Source organism: Leiobunum rupestre, chromosome 1 (genome assembly GCF_980474605.1).
Source record: "Leiobunum rupestre chromosome 1, qqLeiRupe1.1.hap1, whole genome shotgun sequence".
Classification (NCBI taxonomy): domain Eukaryota; kingdom Metazoa; phylum Arthropoda; class Arachnida; order Opiliones; family Sclerosomatidae; genus Leiobunum; species Leiobunum rupestre.
In genome coordinates this window covers 38,106,233-38,134,213 of record NC_143384.1, presented here as the reverse complement: position 1 = coordinate 38,134,213, position 27,981 = coordinate 38,106,233, and the positions used below count along the sequence as shown (strand labels likewise).

General features: G+C 37.0%; 4 protein-coding genes across 4 annotated transcripts; 2 read left to right on the top strand and 2 right to left on the bottom strand.

Moving 5' to 3' along the window:
• Positions 1 to 361: 361 nt before the first annotated feature.
• LOC149962321 (uncharacterized) lies at positions 362 to 1,867 on the bottom strand. The gene is made up of 2 exons (XM_090169380.1): positions 1,280 to 1,867; positions 362 to 1,011 (listed from the first exon to the last, which is right to left on the bottom strand). The coding sequence occupies exons 1-2, from the start codon at positions 1,849 to 1,851 to the stop codon at positions 393 to 395; spliced, it is 1,191 nt and encodes a 396-aa protein (XP_090025506.1). The 5' UTR covers positions 1,852 to 1,867; the 3' UTR covers positions 362 to 392.
• Positions 1,868 to 15,184: 13,317 nt separating this feature from the next.
• LOC149962320 (structural maintenance of chromosomes protein 1-like) lies at positions 15,185 to 18,719 on the bottom strand. Its single transcript, XM_090169310.1, has 2 exons — positions 16,584 to 18,719; positions 15,185 to 16,499 (listed from the first exon to the last, which is right to left on the bottom strand). Exons 1-2 carry the CDS (start codon positions 18,537 to 18,539, stop codon positions 15,240 to 15,242), a joined length of 3,216 nt encoding a protein of 1,071 aa, XP_090025436.1. The 5' UTR covers positions 18,540 to 18,719; the 3' UTR covers positions 15,185 to 15,239.
• Positions 18,720 to 20,134: 1,415 nt separating this feature from the next.
• Positions 20,135 to 24,500, top strand: Atg7 (Autophagy-related 7). The gene is made up of 17 exons (XM_090179810.1): positions 20,135 to 20,372; positions 20,434 to 20,488; positions 21,083 to 21,200; positions 21,266 to 21,343; positions 21,406 to 21,648; positions 21,717 to 21,805; positions 21,884 to 22,005; positions 22,071 to 22,158; positions 22,216 to 22,360; positions 22,454 to 22,612; positions 22,679 to 22,736; positions 22,802 to 22,932; positions 22,985 to 23,146; positions 23,828 to 23,943; positions 24,005 to 24,167; positions 24,227 to 24,346; positions 24,410 to 24,500. The coding sequence occupies exons 1-17, from the start codon at positions 20,234 to 20,236 to the stop codon at positions 24,440 to 24,442; spliced, it is 2,019 nt and encodes a 672-aa protein (XP_090035936.1). The 5' UTR covers positions 20,135 to 20,233; the 3' UTR covers positions 24,443 to 24,500.
• A 238-nt stretch (positions 24,501 to 24,738) lies between these two features.
• Sgsh (N-sulfoglucosamine sulfohydrolase) lies at positions 24,739 to 27,932 on the top strand. Its single transcript, XM_090179823.1, has 7 exons — positions 24,739 to 24,763; positions 24,848 to 25,019; positions 25,099 to 25,190; positions 25,244 to 25,394; positions 26,473 to 26,711; positions 26,771 to 26,946; positions 27,013 to 27,932. Exons 1-7 carry the CDS (start codon positions 24,751 to 24,753, stop codon positions 27,610 to 27,612), a joined length of 1,443 nt encoding a protein of 480 aa, XP_090035949.1. The 5' UTR covers positions 24,739 to 24,750; the 3' UTR covers positions 27,613 to 27,932.
• Positions 27,933 to 27,981: the final 49 nt, after the last annotated feature.

Sequence of the window (27,981 nt, the reverse complement as noted above, 5' to 3'; positions counted from 1 at the left end):
AGAGCAACGGAACTAGGGTCCGTAGCGCCATCTAATATTTTCATTTAAAATTACAACGCATTCAATGTCACAAAGGCTGATCAATTTTGATTGTTGTTTCCCACGTATGGAAGTTAAACGTAAAGTTTATATTATAAATTGCTTACCTGATGTTTCCTTTAATTCAAGTCCATAGGTGTATGTGCTTCGAAAAGTGAGAAGACATGGCGACAAGTAGCTAGTTGGATAATCCATCGACTAACTACCTTTATCGATAAATATAACACTGAAAGAAAACGTTTTATTTTTATTAAAATATTTAAAATTTAAAATTACAATAATAATGGGTATATGTCCCAAAAACTAATTTTATGCACATAAATAAAACTTTTGAAAAAGGGAAAGTATTGCAATTAAGTCTCTTCAATTTTCTGCAAGACAATAACTTCTGAATAACTGGTGGCATCTTCTCTCATCAAGATTTGGACCATCACTTTGGCCTCACGACAGACTACAGCATTGTGGGAAATGACCAAGACCTGGCAATTTTGTGATAGTTTCTTAACTAGCGACGCAAAACGCTTAAGAACAATAGTATGGGCATCATCTCGAAAATTACCATCAATTTCATCTAAAATTAGCAGGGTGGGCTTTTCACCCAGGGTAACAGCAAATAAGAAAGACAGGGTTGCTAAGTACTTCTCTAACGGCATTAACTCGCGAAATGCTTTTAAATTACCATCTAACTTGGAAAAGCTAAATTCAATTTCTTTGTAAAATTCCCTTGGAAAAGCTGTATCACAACAATTATTACTAATCTTAATAGTCGCTCTTTGGTCGTAAATCCATTTATAAACGGTGTTCATACCCACTAGAACGTCCTGAACGAGGGTTCTAAACACACTACATCGAACCTCTTTACACTTGGTAAAATTCTTTGAAGCTGTGGCCAATTCTTCCTTAAGACCCGTTAGTTCGGACGAGACAGGACTTATTTGAGAAGAATCTGAACTGTCGCTATTTGCAATAGATCTTAAAAGAAATTGATTTGAAAAAATTCAACGGTTATATTGTGTAAATTGGCGCGTGCTTGCTCGGAAGGGATAATCTTATTGGCTAAGACAAATGCGGATAAATATTGCTAAGACCACGTGATTCTATTTTATTATCAGAATAAATAATTACACGTGCGCCGAAAAAATTGGCGATATCATCGAGATTCACGCGTTTTTAATTTAAAAACCCTTCCTTTTGATGGTTTTTATTTTGGAGTGAATAATTTCTTTTAGCGTCTATTAACTCCATCCGAGATATTTTACCATTTAACTTGATAATTTCCTCGTTGATATAGTCATATGCCTTCTTATATCTAATTGATCCTGATAGTTGCTCGAAGAAGTCTACAATATCTTCAGGTTCGTAGTCCATGATTTCATTCAAATACTTTTTCGTTAATACAAGTCGTTTTCCCAAATTGATATTGATACTCATTCCAGCAAGCACTTTTAAATATTCTTTTTCGCTGGCATTTTCTCCATCAATAAAATAGTATAGTTTATCCGGTAATATAGCCCTCTTGAGTTCCACTTTATATACACCACCGTCAGCGTCATCATTTCGAATTACAATTTGGGCACTTACAGAGGAATTTATATTTTCAGTTGCGCGATTCTTTGGACGGTGAATTAACTTGGTAACTTTAGGGTGACTTGAAAATTGGCGTCCGAGAACGAAAGTAATCGCAGTCACAAAGTCCGACTTTTGAGCTCTTTTAATTAATACAGTTACAGAAGTATGAGAACGCAATGGACCAATTTTATGTACGCCTTTGAAAGATTTGAAGTTTTCGAGAGTTAGGTATCGTAAAAGCATTATTATATTTACTTTATGATCTACGTAAGCGCGAACGTAAAATTGCCGGTAATAACAAGTCGGTTAAGCCCGTAATGTTACCTCTCCTCGGAGGGGTTTCAGTTCATTCCCCACGCGTTATAACGATGCTAAAGTAAAACTGTTATAACGGCGACTCATTCTCAAAACATTAATAGACAAAAAATAAGTGAAAAAAGGTTCCTCCAAAAAAATGAACTATTTAGCGGAAGAAGTAAATAATTTTAAAAGAATAAAAGATAAAAAAATATACAACAGCAAAAATAAAACGTCAAATAATAGAAGAAAAAATCAACTCCATTCATTAAAAAACACTAAACAAAAGTACCAAATTGAAATTAAGCAACTTATTATATTAAACAAGATTAAGTCTTCATAATTTCATTCGTAAAAAAAAATCACATTAGGCCTTCATAATTTCATTCGTAAAAAAACCAGATTAGCCCTTCATAATTTCATTCGTAAAAAAACCAGATTAGGCCTTCATAATTTCATTCGTAAAAAAACCAGATTAGGCCTTCATAATTTCATTCGTAAAAAAAAACCAGATTAGGCCTTCATAATTTCATTCGTAAAAAAACCAGATTAGGCCTTCATAATTTCATTCGTAAAAAAAACCAGATTAGGCCTTCATAATTTCATTCGTAAAAAAAACCGGATTAGGCCTTCATAATTTCATTCGTAAAAAAAACCAGATTAGGCCTTCATAATTTCATTCGTAAAAAAACCAGATTAGGCCTTCATAATTTCATTCGTAAAAAAAAAACCAGATTAGGCCTTCATAATTTCATTCATAAAAAAAAACCAGATTAGGCCTTCATAATTTCATTTGTAAAAAAATTCAAATTAATCCGTTAACGCTTACCGCCACACGGTGGTTTTGCCAACCTTTAAACTGCTAAAACGGTTATTCGACTGCGTACGCAGTGATCCAAGAAACTGCGTACGCAGTGATTACCCTTTGCCCCGAAAATGCGAACGCGTTCGCAGGCCTGACAGACAGACAGACTGACACGGTGGTTGTATAACCCCTCCTAGGGTACAAAGTCCCCTCGGAGAGGTAATGACACGGTGGTTGTATAACCCCTCCTAGGGTACAAAGTCCCCGCGGAGACGTAAAAAGTAGCATAAGACCCAAAAGTGTGTCAGAACGGGAGAGTTGGTCGCAAAGTAAAACAGTGAAACGAAGGGGGTCGGAAAATACGTCATCAAAATCGAGTTGCTCAGTCCAGCGCCATCGAGTGAGGCGTTTTAGAACGTATGTCTACCATTGAGTTGGGAATAAATAGAGGTACAACTAAATCTGGCTGGCGCGGTACCAATTTCTTTCAATATGGAAACTTTATCAACTTTATCGTTCTACCGTGGCGGCATCTGTCTCTGGTGGTGGCCACTATATGGCAATTGAATTTTTGCGCGAATCTGACGCGAAATTGAAATGTATGATTTCTCGTAACAAACAAACCTTTGAAGTTGTTTAAAATAATTTTATTCTGTCAACACGATCCTTTTTAACACAAGCTAATAATTATTTATTTTTAACCATATAACTTTACAAAAGATAGATGGCGCTACCGCCTAATTATAAAGATGAATTTCGTAGTGTTCTCAGAACAGATCCCGCGTAACCATGGCAACCGAAATCGTAATTGTAATTCTAGCAGCATTATTCCCAATTCAATGATGTCTACGGGCGAGTCTTATGCTACTTTTGCTTGGATTAATAATAGAAGCTAACGCTTCATCCAAGGCGAGAACCAAGGTGATACCATATAATTACACATAAGTATGCCACTGTACCTTTATTCCATTCAAAAATCTTCACTAACGGTTTGTTTCACCACGAACCAGTAAAAAGGTGGACTACGTTAGATTTTAACCTTTTTATTCATCCTAGTAATTTTGGGAGTCACACTTTTGGCTACTAACATATTTATTTAAGCCAATGGAAAACCTCTAAATTGAGAAGGAATTTTTTGCGTCGGAATTTTAGTCAGCCCACGGCCAACTTTGATAACGCGCTGTTCGCGCTACAGCGGCCACCACATTCGTCGAAATTCCGCGAGCAAGGATTTTCCCCCTATAAACTGTACTACAACGTGTTCAGCGCCACGCTCGGTTTTTATATTGGCTTCAATGTAAAAACTATTCTAAAAATAATAATCCGCTAGGGGCGCCCACGTCATACACATCTTTTGCTCATAGGTTAACACAGAAACGTCAACGAATGAGATGGCCACTGTAGCGCGAGAGATCAAAGTTGGCCGTGGTCAGCCCAAGGTAGCTTTATTGAAATTTATAAACTCGCTCGGTTTGTGCGGATAAAGTTAAATAATGAGTAATTTAGAAAAATAAAAGGTTGGGGAAAATGACCAATAAGTGATCGCTTTCCGAAAATGGAACAAGTCGTCGAAGTTGGATATATTCCACCAGCGTTTTTAAAACCCATATCAAGCCTAGAAGAGTTAGGCCTAGGCTCAAAAGAATCTGCAAAGACTCCAACCTTGTAGATGCGCCAGAAAAGCTCAACCTGAATTTCAACTATTTTTTCCAATAAACCTGCTTCTTTTATTTGACAATGCAAATTTATTTTAGAACGTGAGTCTCCGATAACTTCATTAATTGGTAAATTAATCACATTAACAGAACTTGACACTATATTGTAGTACATTTTAGCTCCTAAGCCTTGGTTGTTAATCTGTTTACTAAAATAATGGCCGTCGGTTTATCCAAAGATAATTTAAACTCGTACCCTAGATTCGAATACTGAGAGCATTCTCATTGACGGTTTTGTTTCGAAGCGTTTACCCTTTTCCGGCACGTGACCTCAGAAAAATCGGGCTCCATCGGTTGCGGTAAGGCGCAAACCATGGAGAGAATTTTTTCTGAGTTTCAGCGGGAAGTGGGTAAACGCTATCGGCAACGCGCGAGAGTGTGATTTCGAATCTAGGGTACGAGTTTAAATTATCTTTGGTTTATCAGACGTAGAGCTAATTGGGCGACGGCATTATCGGCATTTGAGATTCGATGACGTCAAATATTACATCAAATATTACGTAGGGTACGGATGACGCAATATCTGTGAAACAAACCGTTAGTGAAGAAAAAGAGCTAGTGGCATACTTATGAGTAATTATGTTACATATGCTGATATACAAATACGTTGTGAATAGATCTGGATAACTTACCAACGAATTCGAAAAAGCTATCAGTAAAAAATCAACGACGCAAAATTAAAAAATGTTGTATTGAAAAGAAAAACAAAACACGTGGAAGCATAAAGATAATTTAAAATGAAAAACTTTTTAACCAAGCTCCTTAATTTTGCTTGGCAGGCGCGGACTCACCGGTTAGTAATCGCTGACATCAGGAAACTATAGAGGTATACACTTTTAATGTCTAAGGTTCCATTGGGATGGTGATACCATGGAAGAAGTAGAGAAGGAACGGCGGCCAGAATAGGAAAGCCTGTACCGAAAATGTTGTTGTCTTCCCCCATTTCAACCCCCTTTTGGTTAGGGCACTCCGTCCTTAATGCGCATTATTCGGCGCGCACTACGTCACGAGGCGTAGTCGAGTCAGCTAGCTGTTAACATTACAATATACAATCTGGGCGCCATTATCGTACAGACAACCAACTCGCTAGCCCTCTACCGCAGAAATTTCACCCCCCCCCCCCAAAAATTGTTTTTTTCATCACCCTCGCCGTAGACTGTAAGGTAATGGCGGTCGATTGGGAAATGGGAAGGCGCGTTTAAGAGTATATCTTCCGTGTGTTTGTGTTGAGCTTCACAAAGCGCAAAGGCCTAATTTATTTACATTTTTTTAAAATAGTTTTAAGTTTAGCATATGAATAATTATCTACAATGGTAAACTTTAAAAAATGTTGTTACACAGGTTGTAAAAATAGCAGTAAGTTTTACAAAGTACCTTATATGAAGAATGTTTCCTTTTTGCCGGGAGTAGTGGCTCACTCCTGTAATCCCAGGCGTCCGGGAGGCAGAGTTTGTGGATGGTCTTGCGAGGACGACTACCAATTCCCCAACGGGTGGTACCACCCCTGTCCCCACGTATCCCCCCGTTGGCGTGGCCGTTACACATATCTCGCCCTGATTAATCAGATGGTGTTTCGCCGGGCTCGCGGTCTTCTCAGACTCAAATCAGCCCTTTCTTCCTTGAAAGTTCACGCTGAATTTTGGGTCCTTATGGGAGATTTTGGTAGTCGTTTTTTAAGCCAATGAAACGCGCCGAAAAAAAAAGTGTATTTTGACGTCAGAGGGAGGAGTCTAAGCGATCAGCCAGATCGAGACGAAAAACAGCCCGGATAAACATTCCAAGTTAGCTGTATGAATTCCTGGCCGCACTTATCTTGAAAATAATATCTTTATCGGGGATACATAGTTTTATAATAATATTTTTGGTTTGGGTGAACCATAATATTAAAAAACTGGTCCAGACAGTAAGTTTCTAGTTTAGAAACAAATATTGGACCTATTATTTTGTCACGGGATTTTAATATTTTATTTCAGCTATACGCTCCTCGTAAATGTTATCAGTTTGTTTAAAAAAATAAAAACATCTACTATGCGACCAGAGGGAAGTAAAATGGGAGGAAGAATTATTCAATAATTAAAAAACTAATAATAAGGAAAGAAAATATTTTGGGTATGTTTGGAAATTTCTAATCAAATTGAATAATTAACTGTATGGGTCTCATTGTCCAAGTAATTGATTTAAAGGTCAACGACGCAATTGACATCCAATATTTCGGATATGTTGCCTATCGTTATTTACCTTCCCCTTGTCAACTATAACTCAACCGAACTAATAGTTACCAACGTTTTAATTTAGTTTCGATTCTGATTCTATAAGTCAAATTCGATAGCTTTCTGTGTCGAGTCTAGTATTCCAGAAACGCAGAGGTGGGCAAAAATAGTGAGCACTCGTTTTTGAAAATCCTGCAGTAATGAGCGAGCGCTTCAAATTCGAATTCCAGCTGCTCTTGTTCAGCGAGAGGGCTAAATTGAGCAGCCTCTGGGCGAGCGCCGAATAGTTCGCTCCGGCGTTGATGGCTGACGGCGCGCTGAGGGCGATTCCCCCCTCGGCGGGTTAGTTCCCTCACTTTTAAGCGCTCACCGCGCGCTGAGCGAGATCTCCCGATCGTCGGAATAGCCCCCTCACTTTTAAGCGACGCGTTAGTACCCTCAGTAGAAAGCGCTGACGCAGCGTTGAGGGAAAATAACCGAGAGAAGGAATAGTTCGCTCAGATTTGAGCGCTAGCTACGAGCGGATTTTGATCACGGTGAGCGACGGTAAAGTTCGTTTACGCAAATCGCTCACAGCGCGGCGAGCAAAAATTTCAAAAATCAAACATTAAACTATTACTCGGCTATGGGTTTATTATTTACTTTTTTTATTAATAAAATGAAGGGTACTCTAAACGTCGGGAGTTAATGATATCTCCGATTGAATAAAATTCAAAGGTTCTTCCGAATTTATCCAACGATAAACTAGACTGCAAATATTCCGTTTAGTGTTAAAAGAGCTTTATTAAATATTAAAAGCCACAAATTATAACAATAGGCGCTGGTATACATTCTTTTGGTCTTGACAAACTTGGCAGGTGAAATGGGCAACGCGGTACGCGTTTCTTCATTTTTAGGGGATTGTGGCTCGCGCTACTTTAAAGGAAAATATTAGCGCGCTCTCAACTTAAATTAATGATCGGTACCATAAAAACAAGTGGACATTTACTAACCCCTAATCCAACTCATTTGTAAATCTCCAGAATTTAATAGACAGTTTTAGCAACTACCTACAGGGGCGGTGCCAGAAGATTCTTAGGTGTAGGCTAATAATGTTTATCATTTGTGGGCCCCCTGTTCCTCAATATTGGACTTAAAATTAAATTTTGCAAATTCAGGTAATTTATTTATTATTTGATATTAGTGCGGTTTTTAAAATTTTACAGTATTAACTATCATCACATATTTTATTTGAATTTAAAAAGCGACTTGATGTGGCCCCATCAGATCGGTTTGTGGGCCCCTATTTGAACACAAAAGTAGGCTATAGCTCGTGTTGCCTACCCCTAACGCCGCTCCTGACTACCTACACCGGGATTTTATTCACAGTGAACGACGACAGAGTTCGTTTACGGTAAATCGCGAAGAGCAAACATTTCAAAAATTAAACTTCACATTTGACGGTATGAACAAGTTAATAATAAGATTATTTTTAATGTATATATAACATATAATACAATATCTTTGCATATAACCATCTTCGATTTTGTCCATTGTTTATGACATCGACAAAAATAACCATATCATCAAATGATCAAGCTAATTGCGAAGATTCACGGTTTTTAAATAATAATTTTTTTCAGAAAAAAAGGGAGGGGTTGGAATTAATATAATGGCCAGCCTGTGCCAATATTAAAACTGTTTTAGTTCCAAATTGAGGTAACTCGATTTACGCGAATTTTCTTTTTTGCCGTTTTTCAAACTTCCTTTACACTAAAAATATAAATATTACAAATAGCGGCCAATGTATAGTTACAAAGTTATCGATTATTTTCCATTTTTAAAAAGCATTACGTTATAATTTTTTTTCCAATTTAAATAATATTTTTTAGATACCTGGTTTTGAAACTAATAGCGTTCTTTTCGTTTTTATTTCACACCGAATTTTAGGAGGGGTTATACAACGACCGTGTCTGTCTGTGGGTGTGTCTGTGGGTGTGTCTGTGGGTGTGTCTGTGGGTGTGTCTGTCTGTCAGGACTGCGAACGCGTTCGCATTTTCGGTGCAAAGTGTAATCACTGCGTACGCAGTTTCTCAAAGGGTTGGCAAAACCACCGTGTGACGGTGAGCGTTAACGGATGCATTTGCGGTTTGGTTTGGATGGTGTTTTTTCGCTCACCGTCGTGACGGTTTGGTGTATTACGGTTTTTGTAATGTTTATGCGTAGGTTGTGAGTGTTGAATTTGTTGTGTTTGTGTTCTGATGGATGTGCATGTTGAGTCTGTTGTGTTTATAAGGGCGTTTTCTCTCCAACTTCTTCTTAATGACTTTGGGACGGACCGAGTGCTGAGTGTAATGCTACCTCTCAACGTCCAATGGCAGGGTTTCCACCAGTTGTACACGGTATTCGTCTTAGTATCAATTTGCGATCGCATCGGGCGGGATTTGAACCCGAGACCTCCTGATTGACAGGCGGACGTTCTACCACAGAACCACCGACACTTGTTACGTCTTATTGAAAATTAGACCTTCAGCTTTATCGGAAGCGTATTTAATAGAGTACGAAATTTTGGTTTAATTGAAATAGAATTGAAATTGAAATTATTGCATCGAAGAAATTCTAATTTAGCGTTTCTCTATTGATTATAAACAAATGCGCCACCCCGGTTTCGAACCCAGACCATTCGGCTTGGCAGTCGAGCGCTCTACCACAGAACCACCGATAGCTGCTTAGATTCACTGAAATTAAGACAGGCATCGTAAGCATAATAGGTAATAAAGTCTTTTTTTATTAATGAATTTATGAAGGCCTAATCTGGTATTTTTTAAAGGTTAAATCTTGTTTTAGCGCAGTCAGCCGAGATTAGAGGGTTAAAGGGTAGACCCTGTGGGTGGTCCACTTTCTTAACGACCTATATATAGTTCTGTTAATTCAAAGGAGATAATTTAACGTTAATTGCTTTAAGAGGTGGCGGTTAGTCAAGTGGCTCTCTGTGCTTTGTTGATGGTAAGGTTTTTGCTTCTTGTAAATACATTTGGTGTGGATATTTGGATATCTACGATTTCTAACGCAGTCAATGATTTCTTGGGTGTGCGAGTCATTATATGATATTGGAAATTGGACGGCATTGGTCTTTTTCATGTGGTATGCGTCACAACGTCAACAGGAAGTGAACGAGTCGTCCACTACCAGATATCTACGGTATCTTCATCAAGGGCGAGTGTTGAAATAAAATGAGCGTTAAAGATGCGGCAAGTATTTCGTAAGCGAGTAATTCCAAAAAGCCTCTGTAGATATTTCATTAAAATTTGCTTCGTATTATATTTAACTGATAAACTTGTTCTGTAAAAGGGTTTAATTCAATTGTGCATTGTTATAGTACGTCTAACTTACTGTTGTAACTACTTAACTTATGATATTCTGAATAAATTAAAATTGGTCGTTTCGTCTCAATTATTTTAATTATAATTAAAATTTTATACCGGGCGGGATAGAAATGGGTTAATATTTTTAACAAATAACTCTAAATTGCGGAAATATATCTTTAAGGGTTATCTCGAGAAATTAATACCACTAGGGACAATTCTTCCGAGGAGAGGTATATTTTGGCTTGCCAACTTGTTATTGCTTACGATGTTACACTTTATATACAATATTGGAAGTATTTCAATATTTATTTAAATCTTCGCTCTTGCTTGATACCTACAAAGATTCTCAAAAAAAATTGTGTGGATCGTGTCATTTTCGCCTAATTTGGTTTGCACATGTTTCTTAACAATGAAACGAAACCAAAATTAGTTACAGACATACGCCAAACGAGGAGGCAATGAACACCGCTAATGCCCCACAATGGAACATTTTGAAAAAAAAAGGATCCACCAAAATTGAAACGATTGGGATAGTTTGGAAAGGGGTTGAGGTTCCACCCCCCTCCCTGTTTTCAAGCTTCAAGTTGAAAGCCGATCGCTAAAACGTAAATACAGCAACTTAGTTTTACATATAGTTATTATTATTGTTACTAATTATTGATAATTTTTGTTTTTTTATTTCTTAGGACGATTTACAGAAAAATATTTTGATATTTTCTGTAACGAACAAGAACTCGCCCAAAGGCCAGACGAGCTGATGAATGCCAAGTTAAAGAACGGGGCAATGGAATTTGAACTCCAGTTGTATAAGGAGCAGTTGGACAATGCCAACAAAGCCCCCTAAGTGGCTGTAGCTGGTTGTTCTTGCGTAAAGGTCTCAAAAATTCAAAAACCAGAAGAAGCCAAATAATTGGCTAAAACCAAAACGGTCCTTTTCAGGACCACCTTCGTTTGGTCTAAAGACCATTAGACTGTGTGATTCTAAAATGCTGAACTATTGAAACTAAAATATATTCGCTGTTTTAATTGTTCCGTATTTTACAAGATGAACACTTTCTAATGACATACGAAGTTCCACGGTGGATCCTTTTTTTTTCAAAATGTTCCATTGTGGGGCATTAGCGGTGTTCATTGCCTCCTCGTTTGGCGTATGTCTGTAACTAATTTTGGTTTCGTTTCATTGTTAAGAAACATGTGCAAACCAAATTAGGCGAAAATGACACGCTCCACACAATTTTTTTTGAGAATCTTTGTAGGTATCAAGCAAGAGCGAAGATTTAAATAATTATTGAAATATTTCCCATATTGTATATAAAGTGTAACATCGTAAGCAATAAAAACAGAAAAATGTAAAGAAAATATTTGTGTGTAAGTTATTACAAGTTCAAATAGAAATCCCCCCCCCCCAGAAATAAAATAACGCCCTTTTGAAGTTCGGAAGAATGATGTAATTTTTATCGTAATCGTCAGTCGTTACATTTGGATCGCTTTCGCGCGACACAGATGTTTACAGCATAGTGATTATAGCCTACTGTCTATAGTAACTTTAAATAGGTTACCTTGGTAATGCCACCCCCCTTCCTCCTTGTTCATACTCCCCGGCAGCCAGCGGCTCCCCACTCCTCACATGCTGAGCTTGACGGTGATCGTTGACAGCTTCTTCACAGTTGATTTTTGTTACCCGCACAAACTAGACATTAGAATTATTCAAACATTTTTATTATTACTAAAATTCGGTGTGAAATAAAAACGAAAATAACGCTATTAGTTTCAAAACCAGGTATCTAAAAAATATTATTTAAATTGGAAAAAAAATTATAACGTAATGCTTTTTAAAAATGGAAAATAATCGATAACTTTGTAACTATACATTGGCCGCTATTTGTAATATTTATATTTTTAGTGTAAAGGAAGTTTGAAAAACGGCAAAAAAGAAAATTCGCGTAAATCGAGTTACCTCAATTTGGAACTAAAACAGTTTTAATATTGGCACAGGCTGGCCATTATATTAATTCCAACCCCTCCCTTTTTTTCTGAAAAAAATTATTATTTAAAAACCGTGAATCTTCGCAATTAGCTTGATCATTTGATGATATGGTTATTTTTGTCGATGTCATAAACAATGGACAAAATCGAAGATGGTTATATGCAAAGATATTGTATTATATGTTATATATACATTAAAAATAATCTTATTATTAACTTGTTCATACCTTCAAATGTGAAGTTTAATTTTTGAAATGTTTGCTCTTCGCGATTTACCGTAAACGAACTCTGTCGTCGTTCACTGTGAATAAAATCCCGGTGTAGGTAGTCAGGAGCGGCGTTAGGGGTAGGCAACACGAGCTATAGCCTACTTTTGTGTTCAAATAGGGGCCCACAAACCGATCTGATGGGGCCACATCAAGTCGATTTTTAAATTCAAATAAAATATGTGATGATAGTTAATACTGTAAAATTTTAAAAACCGCACTAATATCAAATAATAAATAAATTACCTGAATTTGCAAAATTTAATTTTAAGTCCAATATTGAGGAACAGGGGGCCCACAAATGATAAACATTATTAGCCTACACCTAAGAATCTTCTGGCACCGCCCCTGTAGGTAGTTGCTAAAACTGTCTATTAAATTCTGGAGATTTACAAATGAGTTGGATTAGGGGTTAGTAAATGTCCACTTGTTTTTATGGTACCGATCATTAATTTAAGTTGAGAGCGCGCTAATATTTTCCTTTAAAGTAGCGCGAGCCACAATCCCCTAAAAATGAAGAAACGCGTACCGCGTTGCCCATTTCACCTGCCAAGTTTGTCAAGACCAAAAGAATGTATACCAGCGCCTATTGTTATAATTTGTGGCTTTTAATATTTAATAAAGCTCTTTTAACACTAAACGGAATATTTGCAGTCTAGTTTATCGTTGGATAAATTCGGAAGAACCTTTGAATTTTATTCAATCGGAGATATCATTAACTCCCGACGTTTAGAGTACCCTTCATTTTATTAATAAAAAAAGTAAATAATAAACCCATAGCCGAGTAATAGTTTAATGTTTGATTTTTGAAATTTTTGCTCGCCGCGCTGTGAGCGATTTGCGTAAACGAACTTTACCGTCGCTCACCGTGATCAAAATCCGCTCGTAGCTAGCGCTCAAATCTGAGCGAACTATTCCTTCTCTCGGTAATTTTCCCTCAACGCTGCGTCAGCGCTTTCTACTGAGGGTACTAACGCGTCGCTTAAAAGTGAGGGAACTAACCCGTCGAGGGGGGAATCTCCCTCAGCGCGCCGTCAGCCATCAACGCCGGAGCGAACTATTCGGCGCTCGCCCAGAGGCTTCTCAATAAGAGATTGAGAAAATAAACTCGTTTGCCTTGAGTACTCGCTCACTTGAGCAAGCCGTGTTTAAAACTCTATATGCTCATTTTTCCGAACGCTCGCAACTTTTTGCCCACCTCTGGCGTGAAGTCGTCTGCTTCAGAATCTGAAATTTATGAGTTGACTAGGCTTAAAATTTTCGCGAAGGCGACAGGGGCGTATAAACCATTAGGCAAAGTAGGCACGTGCCTAGGGCGCCATTTTTTAGGGGGGCCAAAACTCTAATAAAGCCCCACGGTCCATGTACTTCGCTTGCCCTACTCAAAATAACGATGAAAAGGTTTGGGGAAACTAAAATATATTTATTTATTTATTAAATACGATACGCCCCTCCTTAGCTGCCCAATGCCAAGGGGCGCCAAATTGTTCTGTGCCTAAAGGCGCCGAAAGGGTTAATCCGCCCCTGGAAGGCGATAGCTTTGAGTCAAGTTAAAAAGTTAATTTCCATTGAGTCAAGCGATATTATTGAAGGAGTAAATTCGTGGTTAAAAAATGGAATTTTCAATTTGAGTGAAAGTCAAGAAAAGATTTTAGATGATAAAGATAATAGTCCTAATAGAGATAATGATTTTCAAAAACTGTGCATGTCTTTATGGAGAAAATGTCTAGAAAAGTATAGCAATAATACCAAAAAGGCAAAATTTTTTAAGTTTGTGGTATGCCAGCAACTCAAGAATTATAGAGGAAGGCCTTGATGTGGGAAAACAGATTGTTTTAAAATGTAGGTATAAAATAGATGTATTTTGTACAAATTGTGTTATTGTGGCATTTGTGGAACTGTCACGATTGAAGTGGAGCTTATCACAGGCTCTGCAAAATCTATTTCAGTTCCAAATACTTTAAGACTACCTCTAAGATTGGTGGATGTTATTACAACGCGTATGGGGTTGTTATAGCAGTTCAATTCGCTCCATAAGGCATCTTTATCCAAATCTTCACCGTTAAGCCTTTGTTTTGGGTTCTTCGGGAAAAATAAATGATTTTTACGCGAAATAATTACTACACGTTTTGAAGATGAAATATAATGAACTGTTTTGGCTTCCAGATCGAGACTGAGATCGACTGTTTTTTTAATCGCGGATTCAAATATCCAAAAAAGCATCACAAATTACATTTGACGTCAGAATAGCAGACGATAGTACTGCTAAGCAAAGTAGAAAATACGGGAGAATTTTCTAGTATCAAAACAGCTACACGAGGGAGAACGAAACAGAGGGAATATTTTCTCTAGTGGGCGGAGCCTAAACGATCAGGCACATCGTAACATAGGGGATATGGCGGGATAAGCATTCAAAGTTAGCTGTATGAATTCCTGGTGCGGCATTATTAGACGAAAAATCTATTTGAAGTGATTTCGCGTCGAACGACCTTCGCAAGTTATTCTAATATCTGATTACGGTAGTAATTTTCAAACTGATCGCAAAATATATGTTCAAACAAAATTTATTTCGAAATATCTTTTGATTAGTTAGTGTTCTGACGTAATTTTTCTTAACGAATAGATTTCTAAAGAATATTTGCTAGGTTTCATATCTGGAGATATTCATGTTTTAAACTTAAGCTTCGGAAGTAAATATTATTTTCTCCCATTATTGGATTTTCCCTGTTCAGATACAGGTCTCAAAATGTGAATGAGCAGAAAGTGCCCACCTTTGGTCGTAGCACGGTACCTTTAATTTTAAAGATACTTTTCTTAAATAACAAAACTGAAGTCATCTTTAAATATATACTTAACAATTATAACATGTTTTCTAACGTGTAAAACGTAAAATAACCGATTTATTATAACGCCAAATAAAGCTAAACATTTTTATTTGTCTACATTAATTATTGAACCGAACGGAATAAGTTACATTTTGATTAATTTAAAGTGTACAAAATTAATCAATCGGAGAAACCTTCTAAGTTCTTAACCAGAGTGAAGCTCTGCGGAACACGACCAACTTGTTGGTGGCTAATGCCAATCACATTAGGCGCGCTATAGACTCGAGGGTTATTAGAGACTACTAGAACTTGGCAGTCTTGGCTCAAACGATTCAGCAGCTTAGCGAAAAGTTGGCCAATCGAATCGTGCAGACCGTTGTCGATTTCGTCAATGACGACCAAAGAAGACTGATTACTTAGGCTTACGGACAGTAGCAAAGTCACGGCTGCCAGGAATTTGCGACGATAAGGCAAATACGTAAATTCGTGATAGCGCGAAGCGGTAGATTTGAACAGGAAAAAAACGTCTTTGGGCAAACTGTTTTCGTCTTCTTGCGCTACTAATTCCATTTCTACCTCTGCGGTGTCGTTGTGAAGAAATTTATAAATATTCCTCGTTATCTCAAAAACGCGTTCGACGCCTTCTTTAAATATCGCGTATTGTTGACGTTTGTAATCGCGAAATTCGTTTTGCGCTTGACATAGTTCCAATTTCAAGTGTTGTAGTTGAGAGCGCCATGTAACGATAAATTCTTTAACTTCTAAAATGCGGTCCACGGAGCTGGAGGAATGACCATCGAACCCATCAAATTCTAATACTTTGGCTTCCAGTGACGCAACGTCTTTTTCCAGTTGCGAGATCACTCTGTCGCGAAAGTTCCGAGTTAAGCGGAATTTTAAATTGGCTGGCAGTTGACTGTAGTCTATTTTGGCGCCACTTTCTTCTCCGTAATCGGGGTCGCCATCCGCACCTCTCTTCAAAAAATCGAATTTGGCCTCGAAACTGTTCATCAAAAGTAGTTGAAACTGAGCTTTCTTGACCGTAATGCAAATGTCCAGTTGGTTAACACGGTCTTTCACTCGTAATTTACGACTGGTAGCCCTGTCGAGTCGAGCCCGCGTTTCTCGTACCTCTTGTTTATGTCGCGTAAATAAACGCGTTACTTCCTCGACGCGTGCTTCAAGTTGGGTTTTTGTCGTGGGTTCTCGGATGAGCGTTTCGACGACCGATATTTGTAGACGCAACGCGTCAGTGTCCGCTTTATATTTTTCAAGGTCGGCGTTACTCTCAGCCTGTTCCGTTTGGCTAGGTACTTTGCCGCGTTCATAATCCAAAACCGATTGAATTCGTTCTATTTCAGCCTCGCATTGTCGCAGTTTGAGCTGCTTGTCAAATTTAGATTCCAGATCGAAATCTTCGACGGAATCGTATCCTAATATCTGGCAAAAATCGTTAAAAACTTTACGTTTTTCGGAGGAAATACATCGTTCCGTTTCAATCGCTTTTTGATAATCGCTACCAACCATAACGTCATTTTCCTTCCTAACCACGAGTTCGCCGTCAATTTGTTTGCTGTCCGACGCAAGACGTTCGCAGTCGTCGGCGATTTTATTCCGTATGGTTACAAGATTTTCCCGCTCTTTTTGGACACTTTGAATAATTGTTTTCTGGTGGCGTATAATGTCTTCCTTGTTTACATCAGGAAAAGATTGGATCTTGCGAATAAATTTAAGGTATTCCTCTTGTTTACGTTTCTTCTGCTCCAAAAGATTTTGCAATTGGGTGTTTTCTGACCATTCGCGTGGACGAGATTCTTCAGCAGACGCTAGGTTCGTAATGATCCCATCTTTATGACACATGGCGCCATCTAGCGCTATCACATTCTTTTTCTCCTCCACGGGTAAACTATCCCATAATGTTTTAATTTCTTTATATTTATCGTCCAACGGTGCGCTATCGTCTACAGTTATTTCCGATTCGCATACCAAACTGTTCTCAACGACGGTTAAAACGAGTTGTTCAAATTGAGAGTCGAAATTGAGAACGTCGAATACTAATTTCGCGTTGTAACCGCCTAGCGCCGTATTCAGCTTCGTAATAGGTGGCAAATTATCCAATGCTAGAAACATTTCCGGCTCAACTTGTTTATCGAACAACAACTGACTGCAAAGCTCGGCCGTTTGAAACTTATCCACCACAATGGCGTTCTTGTAATCATTCAAAGCTCGTTCAGTTACTTTCTGATATTTATCAGTTCTAGACAGGCATAAGTCGGAAAATCTACCGTAAACAACTTCTAACTTATCTTGTAGCATTTGTACAATTTCTATTTTACGCAGCGATTCACGGTACAATTTGCAGTCGCAAATTTCAGCGTTAAGCCTTTGCAGATCCCGTTCGAGACGTAGTTTCTTCTCACTTACGGCTTTAGCTTCGGCAATTTCGCGTTGATGCGTGTCAATTTTCTCGGTGGCGTCTTGTTTTCGTCGAAACGTTTTATTGATTTGATCCGTAATAATTTTCAATTCCTCGTTCTTCAAATCGAGATTGTTCGTGACGTCCACATACCGAATATGAAGCTGTTCTTGTTCTTGGTAACTGTTTATTTTGTGACGTAAAACCTCACCACCTTTGGAGATGATGCCTGATACTTTTCGCAGGTACTGGTCCATCAACTCTGTGTATTGTTCCAATTGCAGTACCGTTAAAGCCATATCCTTAATACTCCGTAACAAATTTTCACGTTCTTTCTTTCGTTGGCTCAAATGGCGCGCTAAATTGGAAATCCTTTGCAAGGAGGTTGCGTTCGAAGTTTTCAACGCCTCCTCAACGCGTTTGACATACCTTTCTCGATAGTTGACGGAGGCTTTAACAACGTCAATTTCATCTACAAACTTCCGTCTACGCAATTTCTTATCCGAATAATCTTTTTTCATAGCGTCTTCCAATTGAACTAGCTTGTCCCGCGTCTGTAGCAGCAGTAACCTTTTAACTTTCAAATCCTCCCAAATTTCAACTTCTGTAGCTTTAAATTTCTTAAAATCTTTCTTTTCTCGGGTAAGTTCAGTCGTGTACTCTACGATATCCATATCCAGGTGGTATATTTTCATTAATAACAGCGTTTTCTTCTTAAAATCGAGTGACTTCGTGGCGTTCAGCTGGTTTTGAAAGGGCGTTTCTAGGTCAAGATCGGGGACACTGGGTCTCGTAATTTCGTTAGCGTGGTTAACGTCGTTTTCGATCGTGCCGATTTTGAGACGAAGAGTTTCGTAATTCTCATCAAACGAAAACGAACTTGTTACCTCTTGAAAAAGCGTAGCTAATTCTTTAGAGTTGAAGATCATGACGTCGTTCAAAAGTCTCTGGTCTATCACAACGCCTCTTCTCAGGTTACAACGTAAATTTTCGACCGTTTCTAAATAAAATATTTTGGTTTTGGCTTCATCATCTACAAAATAGTCTACTATACCCTTTTCCATAACCGCCTTTAGTTCTATTTCACGGAACACGGCACCTTCTAACTTCTGAAATCGTCCAGTAACAGAGCATCCAGACGCGGCTGGTTCTTTATAAATAGCACCGTGTATTAATTTAGTCAAATCCTGGGTGTTTACGAATTCCTCGCCCAATAAAAAAGAAATAGCGTCTACCAAATTGGATTTTCCCGATCTCTGTGGTCCAATTATTGACGTATAAAATTTAATGGGTCCTATTTCATGTATTCCTTTAAATGATTTAAAATTTTTAAGGGTTAGGTGAATTAAGCACGCCATATTTTAATATTATTTCTTATAAAATCTCAATATTTTTACTATGATACAAACGGTAGCAAAGCTGTGACGCGAAATTAGTCAAAGAAAGACTGTGAAGTCGGTGATAAACTTTACCGCCAAATTTCGAGATATTCTTCCCGTTCTTTGCGCCTTCTAGCGGTGACTTGAGACAATAATTTTGTGGTCTAGAGCCGCAATTTTTATTTCAAATGTATAAAAAAAATGAACATAAAATATAAATATAAAATACTTCTCTTACGTCATAAAACAGAGCTTTATTTATTTACATGTAGTATATTCGTAAACGCGTGACTTGCACGCGCACTAGAAAATCCGAAACTCCTCGCAACTTGAATCGCGCGCTCCTAGACTTGCCAAAGTGTAAAAGACAGTGACGTAAAAGGAACATTTAATCAATACTAGCCAAGTATAAAAAGACATAGTTTTTCAAAAAATATATAAAAAGTCTCCTAAGCCGGGAGTAGTGGCTCACTCCTGTAATCCCAGGCGTCCGGGAGGCAGAGTTTGTGGATGGTCGTGTGAGGACGACTACCAATTCCCCAACGGGTGGTCGGAATACTTCCGCCACGGGTGTCCCCACCCCTGTCCCCACGTATCCCCCCGTTGGCGTGGCCGTTACACATATCTCGCTCTGATTAATCAGATGGTGTTTCGCCGGGCTCGCGGTCTTCTCAGCTTGGAGGAATAAAACCAGTATACAGGAGTTGCGGAGAGCTGCGAAATCGGTTTCGTCAGTGACCGTGAACTCGCGCGAGACGGAGGGGTTCAAACGCGACTAGCGCCAACTGCATTCGGAATTTTGCAACTATTCTCATTTTATAGCATTGTTTTCGCGTCATCTGGTTTGTTTTATTCCTCCAAACAAATACGAGTCATTTTGGAAAAAGGCGCAAGGAATTTAGAAATGTTTCAAAACAAACCAGACGACGCGAAAACAATGATATAAAATTATAATAGTTGCAAAATTCCGTAAGCAGTTGGCGCTAGTCGCGTTTGAACCCCTCCGTCTCGCGCGAGTTCACGGTCACTGACGAAACCGATTTCGCAGCACTCCGCAACTCCTGTATACTTGTTTTATTCCTCCAAGTTCTCAGACTCAATCAGCCCTTTCTTCCTTGAATAAAAAAAAAAAGTCTCCTAAGTTACGAAATCATTAATTTTTGTAAAAATAATGTACAGCTAACTTCGATTACGAAAGTGCAGCATGCTTTGATTAGTAAAGTTGGCTTCCACATTTAAAAAAAGGGTTATAATTCAGAATCATATGATTTCAAAAACTCCCTATCGTGTCTAGTCACTCTAGTGGCTACGACGATCAAAATAATCTATCAAAATATTGAAATATGTTTTTATAAATTTTAATTAATAGAGTTTAGAAAATGTCTACTGAAAATATACAGTATTTGCCATTTTCATCAGTGCTTGATAATGGGTTTTGGCATCAGTTGTCAAAACGAAAATTAGAAATTTATCACTTGGACGAAAGTTTAGTACCACTTCGGGGATATTATTCAAATGGTAACATATCAAACCATGCATATAAAACTCCAAAACAATCCCATTTGAATACCTTTTTTAGGTAACGCTCCTGGGCTACCTCCACTTGCAAATGTGGACTACACTGCATTTGATGAGTTAGTGTGAATTCATATTATTAACATTTTGTACTTACAAGGAGACGACCCCGAGGTGTTACACACCGTGGTGTTACTCACCGATTTTGTTCAAACTCAGGGGATTGGTAGACCTTCATGTAACTTGAAAAATCCTAAAGGGAATTTATTCAATGGGCAACGGTTTTACTATGGCAACGAAAAATGTTTTGACAACATAAAATGGAAATTTTCCCATTGAAAATAACATGGGATTTGGACAGATTCGAAGGGTCCCCTGTGAAAGATTTAAAAAAATTGAAAAGTTTTAAAATACCAATATTATTAAAAAAAAAATTTTAAATTGACGAAAAAAATCAAAATTGATCACATTTTGATCAATTTGAACCAAATAGGTGAAAATGAACCAATATGGCTTAAATAGGAAAAATTTCAATTTTATGTTGTCAAATACATTTTTCGTTGCTATGGCAAAACCGTTGCCCATTGAATAAATTCCCTTTAAGATTTTTCAAGTTACATGAAGGTCTACCAATCCCCCGAGTTTGAACGAAATCGGTGTGTAACACCTCGGGTCATCTCCTTGTTAGTTTCAATAATCAAAAATATTTTCAGAACCATTCAAACAAGCACAAATAGTCTACCAATCTACGGGCATTTGTTAAATACGAATACTTTTGAAAAATTCAAAGACATTGATAAGCAAGAATTAATAAATAAAGCGGGTTCTGAAGTATGTTGGTTTATTTTGATTTAAAATAATCCAACCAAATTTTAAGTTTTACTTTCAAATTCTAGATATGGCAAAATATTACCTCGGGAAAGGCTTTGGATGAGCCTGATAAACTATTACAAATTTTTTGTTTAACATTCGCGGTATGTTTCAAATGCCTATCTGTAATTTTATTAATAATTATTAGTCTAATTTTCTCAAATAGGATTTAAAAAAATACACTTTCTACTACTGGTTTGCCTTCCCAGCATTAAACTTTCCCAAGGAAATTAAACTAATAACACGTAGAGCTATTTCAAGCAGTTTCAACGATATTCAAATTGACCAATTATTGTTAGGTTATGAAAAGCTTTCCAAAAATAATAAGTCTTATTTTATGGTTGATATTGATGATGGGAATTTTGAATTAAAACCACTTAAAGTGTATAACGAGTCAAAAGAAAGAAAAGTAATTGAAATTTTGGTATATTTTAAAATTTTTGAGACTAGTTTAAAATTTGTCTTTACTTTGATTAGGTTATGTTAGCCTTTGCGGACCCGTCAAGCATAGAAAATTATCCAGGATGGCCATTACGGAATCTACTTGCAATGGTAGCTTATAACTGGTAAAATTATAGTAAATCATACAGCGTTTAAAACAATATTAGCACTGTAAGTAAAAAATGTTGTACAAATTGTTGTAGGGGTAAAGTTCAGTCAACGTGGGATATACTATGCTATCGAGAAAGAGTCAGAGATGGCATACGCTCATGCAAAAGCAGTATTATTTTAACTGTTAAATTTGATCTCAATGGGGATATTATAGGTGCAAATAACCCACTAAAACTAAACTAAAAAACCAAAATTCATATAATTGATATCAATATGCAGTTCCAAATTGCGTTGGATGGGAAAAAAATGAGAAGGGAAAATTGGGACCACGTAAAGTAGACCTTAGTGCTTCAATGGACCCTCAAAAGTAATCTTAATTCGATGACAACCAAACAAATTCTAATGAGTATTTAATTTATTTTAGATTATCAGAATCAGCTGTTGATTTGAATCTTAAACTTATGAAATGGCGTCTTGTACCGGATTTAAACCTAGAAAAAATCAGCCAAACAAAGTGCCTTTTGTTCGGAGCGGGAACTTTGGGGTGTAACGTAGCCAGAGGTTTAATCGTAAGTTTATAGACTGGAACCAAGTTGGCCCACCAAAAACTAACAACGGTTTCAAAATAACCAAAAAGGAATTACAAATTAATCTTTTACTAGGGCTGGGGTGTGCGTCGTATAACTTTCGTTGATAATGGAACTGTGTCTTATTCCAATCCAGTCCGTCAGTCATTATTCACATTTGAAGACTGTTTAAATGGGGGAAAGCAGAAAGCCTTCGCAGCTGCTGAAGCTCTGAAAAAAATATCACCAAACATTGTAATAAATATTTATAAACTAAGAAAGTTATAAAAGGTTTGTGATGTATAAAAACTATTGATGTAGAATTCTGAAGGCATTGTTCTAACTATTCCAATGCCAGGACACTGTGTGACATCCAACAGTATTACCTATTATACCTTTTATTGAATTATCTATTATTTCATAATATATAATGCTTAAATGCAGGTATTGAACTAGTAAAGGATGATGTAAAACGCATTGAGGAACTAATTTCCTCACATGACTCTGTATTCCTGCTTACAGACACACGAGAAAGTCGTTGGCTACCAAGTCTAATTGCTGCATCCAAGCAAAAAGTATGATAATGAAACCCATTATTAGCTATAATTCATGGAAACTTTATTTTAGATTGTTATAAACGCTGCACTTGGTTTTGACACATTCCTTGTTCTAAGACATGGTTTAAAGCAGTTATCCAGTGAAACTGCAGCGAACGCTCAATTACGTGACATAATTCCTGGTGATCAACTTGGTTGCTATTTTTGCAATGACGTTGTTGCACCGGGAGATGTTAGTATCAGATGAAATCATGAATTTATTCGTTTACACCCATTAATATAGAACGGGCTTTAACTATGGGTCTTTAGGGGCGTCATTAGAGCATAGTGTAAATTAAATAACAAGTATAGGATAACTGGAGGGGCGTCATTACGACTGGAGGGGCGTCATTACAGCATAGTGTCAATTAAATAACAAGTATAGGAAATGCGACGCCTGAGTTTATAGCTAGGGTGGTATTGATGAGACCACAATGACTGCTGTAGACAGCCCAAGAGCTACGCTTGTGGTTATTTGATAGAAATATGGCCTTAAGTTTGGATACTTGGTAGTTGAAAATGTTTTGATTAATGAAATTAATATACGACAATATAATAATTTATTCATAATCAAAAGTCAAGTATTAATGTTAAATATTTTATTAAATGGTTCCAAATATTATAAACAAAAACCTTGAGAAGCTTTGTTTAAATTATTTACCATAACAGATAAAATTACACATGTAGCCCAAATTGTTTTAAACAAGTTTCATATTACCTTAATTGTAAATTTGTTTAAGTTAATATGATTTAGTGCCGCCTCTACAAGAGCCACTTCTATTAAGGGAATATAATTTATTTTATATTCATGGGTGTATATGAATAAATTATAAAATTTATTTTGTACTAATGAGTCTTATAACTGGTTTGATAGTCTACAAAAGACAGAACACTCGACCAGCAATGTACAGTGACCAGACCAGGAATTTCTTTTCTGGCTTCAGCTATGGCTGTTGAGTTACTTGTTAGTGCTTTACAGCATCCTGAAGGGTTCGTATATATTTTTTTACTAACATTAGCATTTATTTAAGCTGCATCATTTTCTTTTTAGCGCCCTAGCCCCAGCAAATGCCAGAGGTAAAGATGACTTATTAACTGATTCTGTATCTTCACTCGGCATTGTTCCACATCAAATTCGTGGATTCCTATCTCGTTTCTACCACATTCTTCCAGCGACTTCAGCTTTCGGTCAATGCACTGCCTGTTCAAATTATGTATGATTCGTTTACAGAAAAAAAATTATTTCCAAATCTTATATAGAAACATCATTCAGGTTATTTCGAAGTATGAAAATGAAGGATTTGAGTTTCTCTTACGGGTTTTTAATGAACCAACGTATTTGGAAGATGTTACGGGCCTAAAAGAATTGCAGGATAACTCTGAAACTGCCGAAGTTCGTTATCATAATTTATTTTTAACATTTAAAAAAAATTTCCTTTAAATATTGTGTTTTCAGATATGGGAGCTCAGCGATGCTGAAGACAATTAAACTAGTTACTATTTTTATAATTAAACATATATAAATTTCAATAAATATAGTTATACTAAAACTGGTTTGTTGCCTATCAGATTATTTTTCAGATTGCAGAGGTCAACAAGTTTACTTCATATAGATCTTATAAGCATTATAGATTAAAAGATGGCTGCTGGTAGAATTTTACTATTTATTACAATTTTTACTCTGTTATTTACTAGAAAGGGTTTTTGCCAAAAAAATGTTTTGCTTATTATAGGTAAGGCTAATATTTCTTTAACAAATTATGGCTAAAGGTGTGAATTTATGGTCATTCTTAAAGAATGGCTTCAAATAGTAAGAGAGGTTGGGTTTAACTAGTAAATTTGATTTTACACAAAGTTAAAAGTAATCCCTGATTCAAATTAATTTTGACCCTAGCTGATGATGCAGGTCTCGAAAACAGTGTCTATGGTAGTCCTTGTAAAACTCCGCATCTAGAAGCACTTGCCCAGCAATCATTAAAATATACTCAAGCTTTCACTTCAGTTAGCAGTTGTTCTCCAAGCAGATCGGCAATTTTAACTGGTCTTCCACAACACCAAAATGGAATGTATGTCAAATTAAATTGGTGCTTGTTTAAAAGCATACCACTGTTTACCACGTCCTAAAAAAACATTACATTCGCACAGGTATGGCTTGCATCAGGGTTACCATCACTTTAACTCTTTCAATGAAGTTAAAAGTATGCCATTAATTCTTAAAAAACATAACATACGAACAGGTAAGGTCATTTAATAAAGTACTTTAAGGTAAACTGTATATAACTATTTACAGGAATTATTGGAAAAAAACATGTTGGACCTGAGAGTGTTTATCCCTTTGATTATGCAAAAACTGAAGAGAATTTTTCAATCAACCAAGTTGGAAGGAATATTACAAGAATTAAACTACTAGTTAGGGAGTTTTTGGAACAAAACGATTCCCGGTACTAATGTATTTTTTTCTAAAAACGCTTCAAACCAATATGTCCTCACGGCCATACATCCCGATAACCGTCTTGACAATGACTACTTTATTACCAGTTTATTTAAACATTATTATTAATGAGTGGGGAGAAGCGCTAGAGATAAGCCCATTCGAGCCCTTTCGACCAATGGTCCATTGTGCAACCCCATACCTTAAGACTTAAAAAGTCCAATATCAGACACAAAACGGAGAATCTTCTTAGCCAGCATAGTATAGAAATCAGATGTAGGTTTCCAACTGATGCATACCAAGATGCTTGAGCCTTTGGGCCGCTTAATAAGTACACGAGAGGAAGTTTCATCCTCAACCTGACAAGCCCTACATACAGATTGTATCATCATTGATTCTAATCAAGTAAAGATGTCTGTTAAGTAGGAAGTGGCCTGTTATTAGACCAACAACCAACCAGATATTGGACTTATAGAGCGAGATCAGCTCTTTTGCTCTCTTCCTTGAAGTTCCCGAGATAAACTTTTTAGCCTGCGTTTGGCCATCCATCTCAAGCCAAAGCTTGAGTTGATGGTCAGTCGTAGAATTTAAGATAAGGCCGCGCACTATGCTAGGGGATAGGAACAGCAGGTTCAGAACCAAAGAACCCTGCCTCTGCCCCCTTCTTGGCCAAGACATCTGCCTTCTCATTACCGTAGAACCCCAGATGGCCAGGAACCCAATAGAGCTGAACTTTATTGTTGGTGCTTAGCTCAGAGAGGAGATTCAAACAGCTATAGAAGAAATCTTAAACTGATTGAGAGGCTTGAGGGCCGCTTGACTATTTGAATAAATTTGGATAAGCTTGTCACGGAGCTTCTTTTTAAGAAAAAGTCAACACAGAAGCAAATAGCGGTTAACATTGGTAACTGGTTGTATTAAAGTCACTGGTACTGCAAACCAATTAAATAAGTCAGTTTCATTCACCTTTCAACCTGAGCTTAAAGCAAATAATGACTAAATTTCCAAACCTAAAATTCATCCTATCTTCTATAAACAAATTTTTTCTAAAATATACATAAAAACGTTTAGACATACTATCACTTCAGGCCTTTCTTCTTGTACGTCGCATTCCATGATCCACATCGTTGCGGCCACACCAACCCTGAATATGGTCCGTTCTGTGATAAATTTGGCAATGGAAAATCAGGCATGGGGGTTATAGAAGACTGGAAACCCATACATTATGATCCCAATAAAGTCCAGGTTCCATATAACATTCCAGACACACCAGAAGCTAGGAAAGACATCTCTGCTCAGTACACTACTGTTAGTCGTCTTGATCAAGGTACCTATCAGCGTTCAGAAAATAATAAAAATAGTAAATACAAAAATATTTTTGTAAAGGTGTTGGGCTTGTCTTGAATGAGTTGTCACAAAAAAACCTACGTGAAAATACATTAGTAATATTTTCATCCGATAATGGGTCACCGTTTCCAAGTGGACGTACAAATTTGTTCGAACCAGGAATTAGAGAACCACTTTTGGTTTCAGATCCATCACATAAAGAGACTTGGGGAAAGGTTTGAGAACATCGCACAATTTCTCCAACTAACAATATTTTTCTAAGTACTGCCACTTTGCCACAGGTGTCAAATCAATTGGCATCTCTGTTGGATTTAACACCAACTATACTTGACTGGTTTTCTATCAGTTACCCAAAATACAACATATTTGGGCAGTCGAAGGTTAATCTAACGGGTCACTCACTACTAAGACCATTCCATAAGAATGTAACTGCAGTGTTCACCAGTCACAGCCTACATGAAGCCACCATGTTTTATCCAATGAGGTCTATTCGTACCAACCGATTCAAACTGATACATAACATCAACTATCAAGCACCATTTCCAATAGACCAAGATTTCTATGTCTCACCAACCTTTATGGATTTAATCAATCGAACCAAAACTAAGACGCCAACACATTGGTATAAGAGCCTCACAGATTACTACTATAGACCGGAATGGGAGTTTTACGACTTATTTAAAGATCCAAAAGAAACCAAAAATTTAGCTAATGTGTATGGTCATCGTAAAATAATGAAGAATTTTAAGAAACTTTTGTTGAACTGGCAACACGAGACACAAGATCCTTTCATTTGTGCTCCACATGGGGTATTGGAAGAAGCCGGCGCGTATAAAACTCACCCACAATGCTTACCATTGTATAATGAAAAACTTGTATAGCAAACAAAATTTACTTTTTAATTTTTTTTCTCTCAACAAAATTTAACAAACATAAAACAATAGTCTTTTTAAAACAATTTTTGTATACTATTTTACCTTTTTTAAGTTAAAAAAAAGTTTATATCACTTGCATACTAGAAGAAAATCACTCAAACGCTAATTAAATAACCTCTCATACCATTTTATGTACAATGCACCGGCGAAAATAGGGAAACTTACTAAATACACTAATCTAGCAGAGAGGTTTAATATCTTGCAGTGACTAAGCAAAATATGCTTTACGTTGCTATCACATTAAGTGACATTAAATTAGATTCTGAACTGTACAAAATCTGTCGAACTATTCAGATATATATGTATATAAATGGA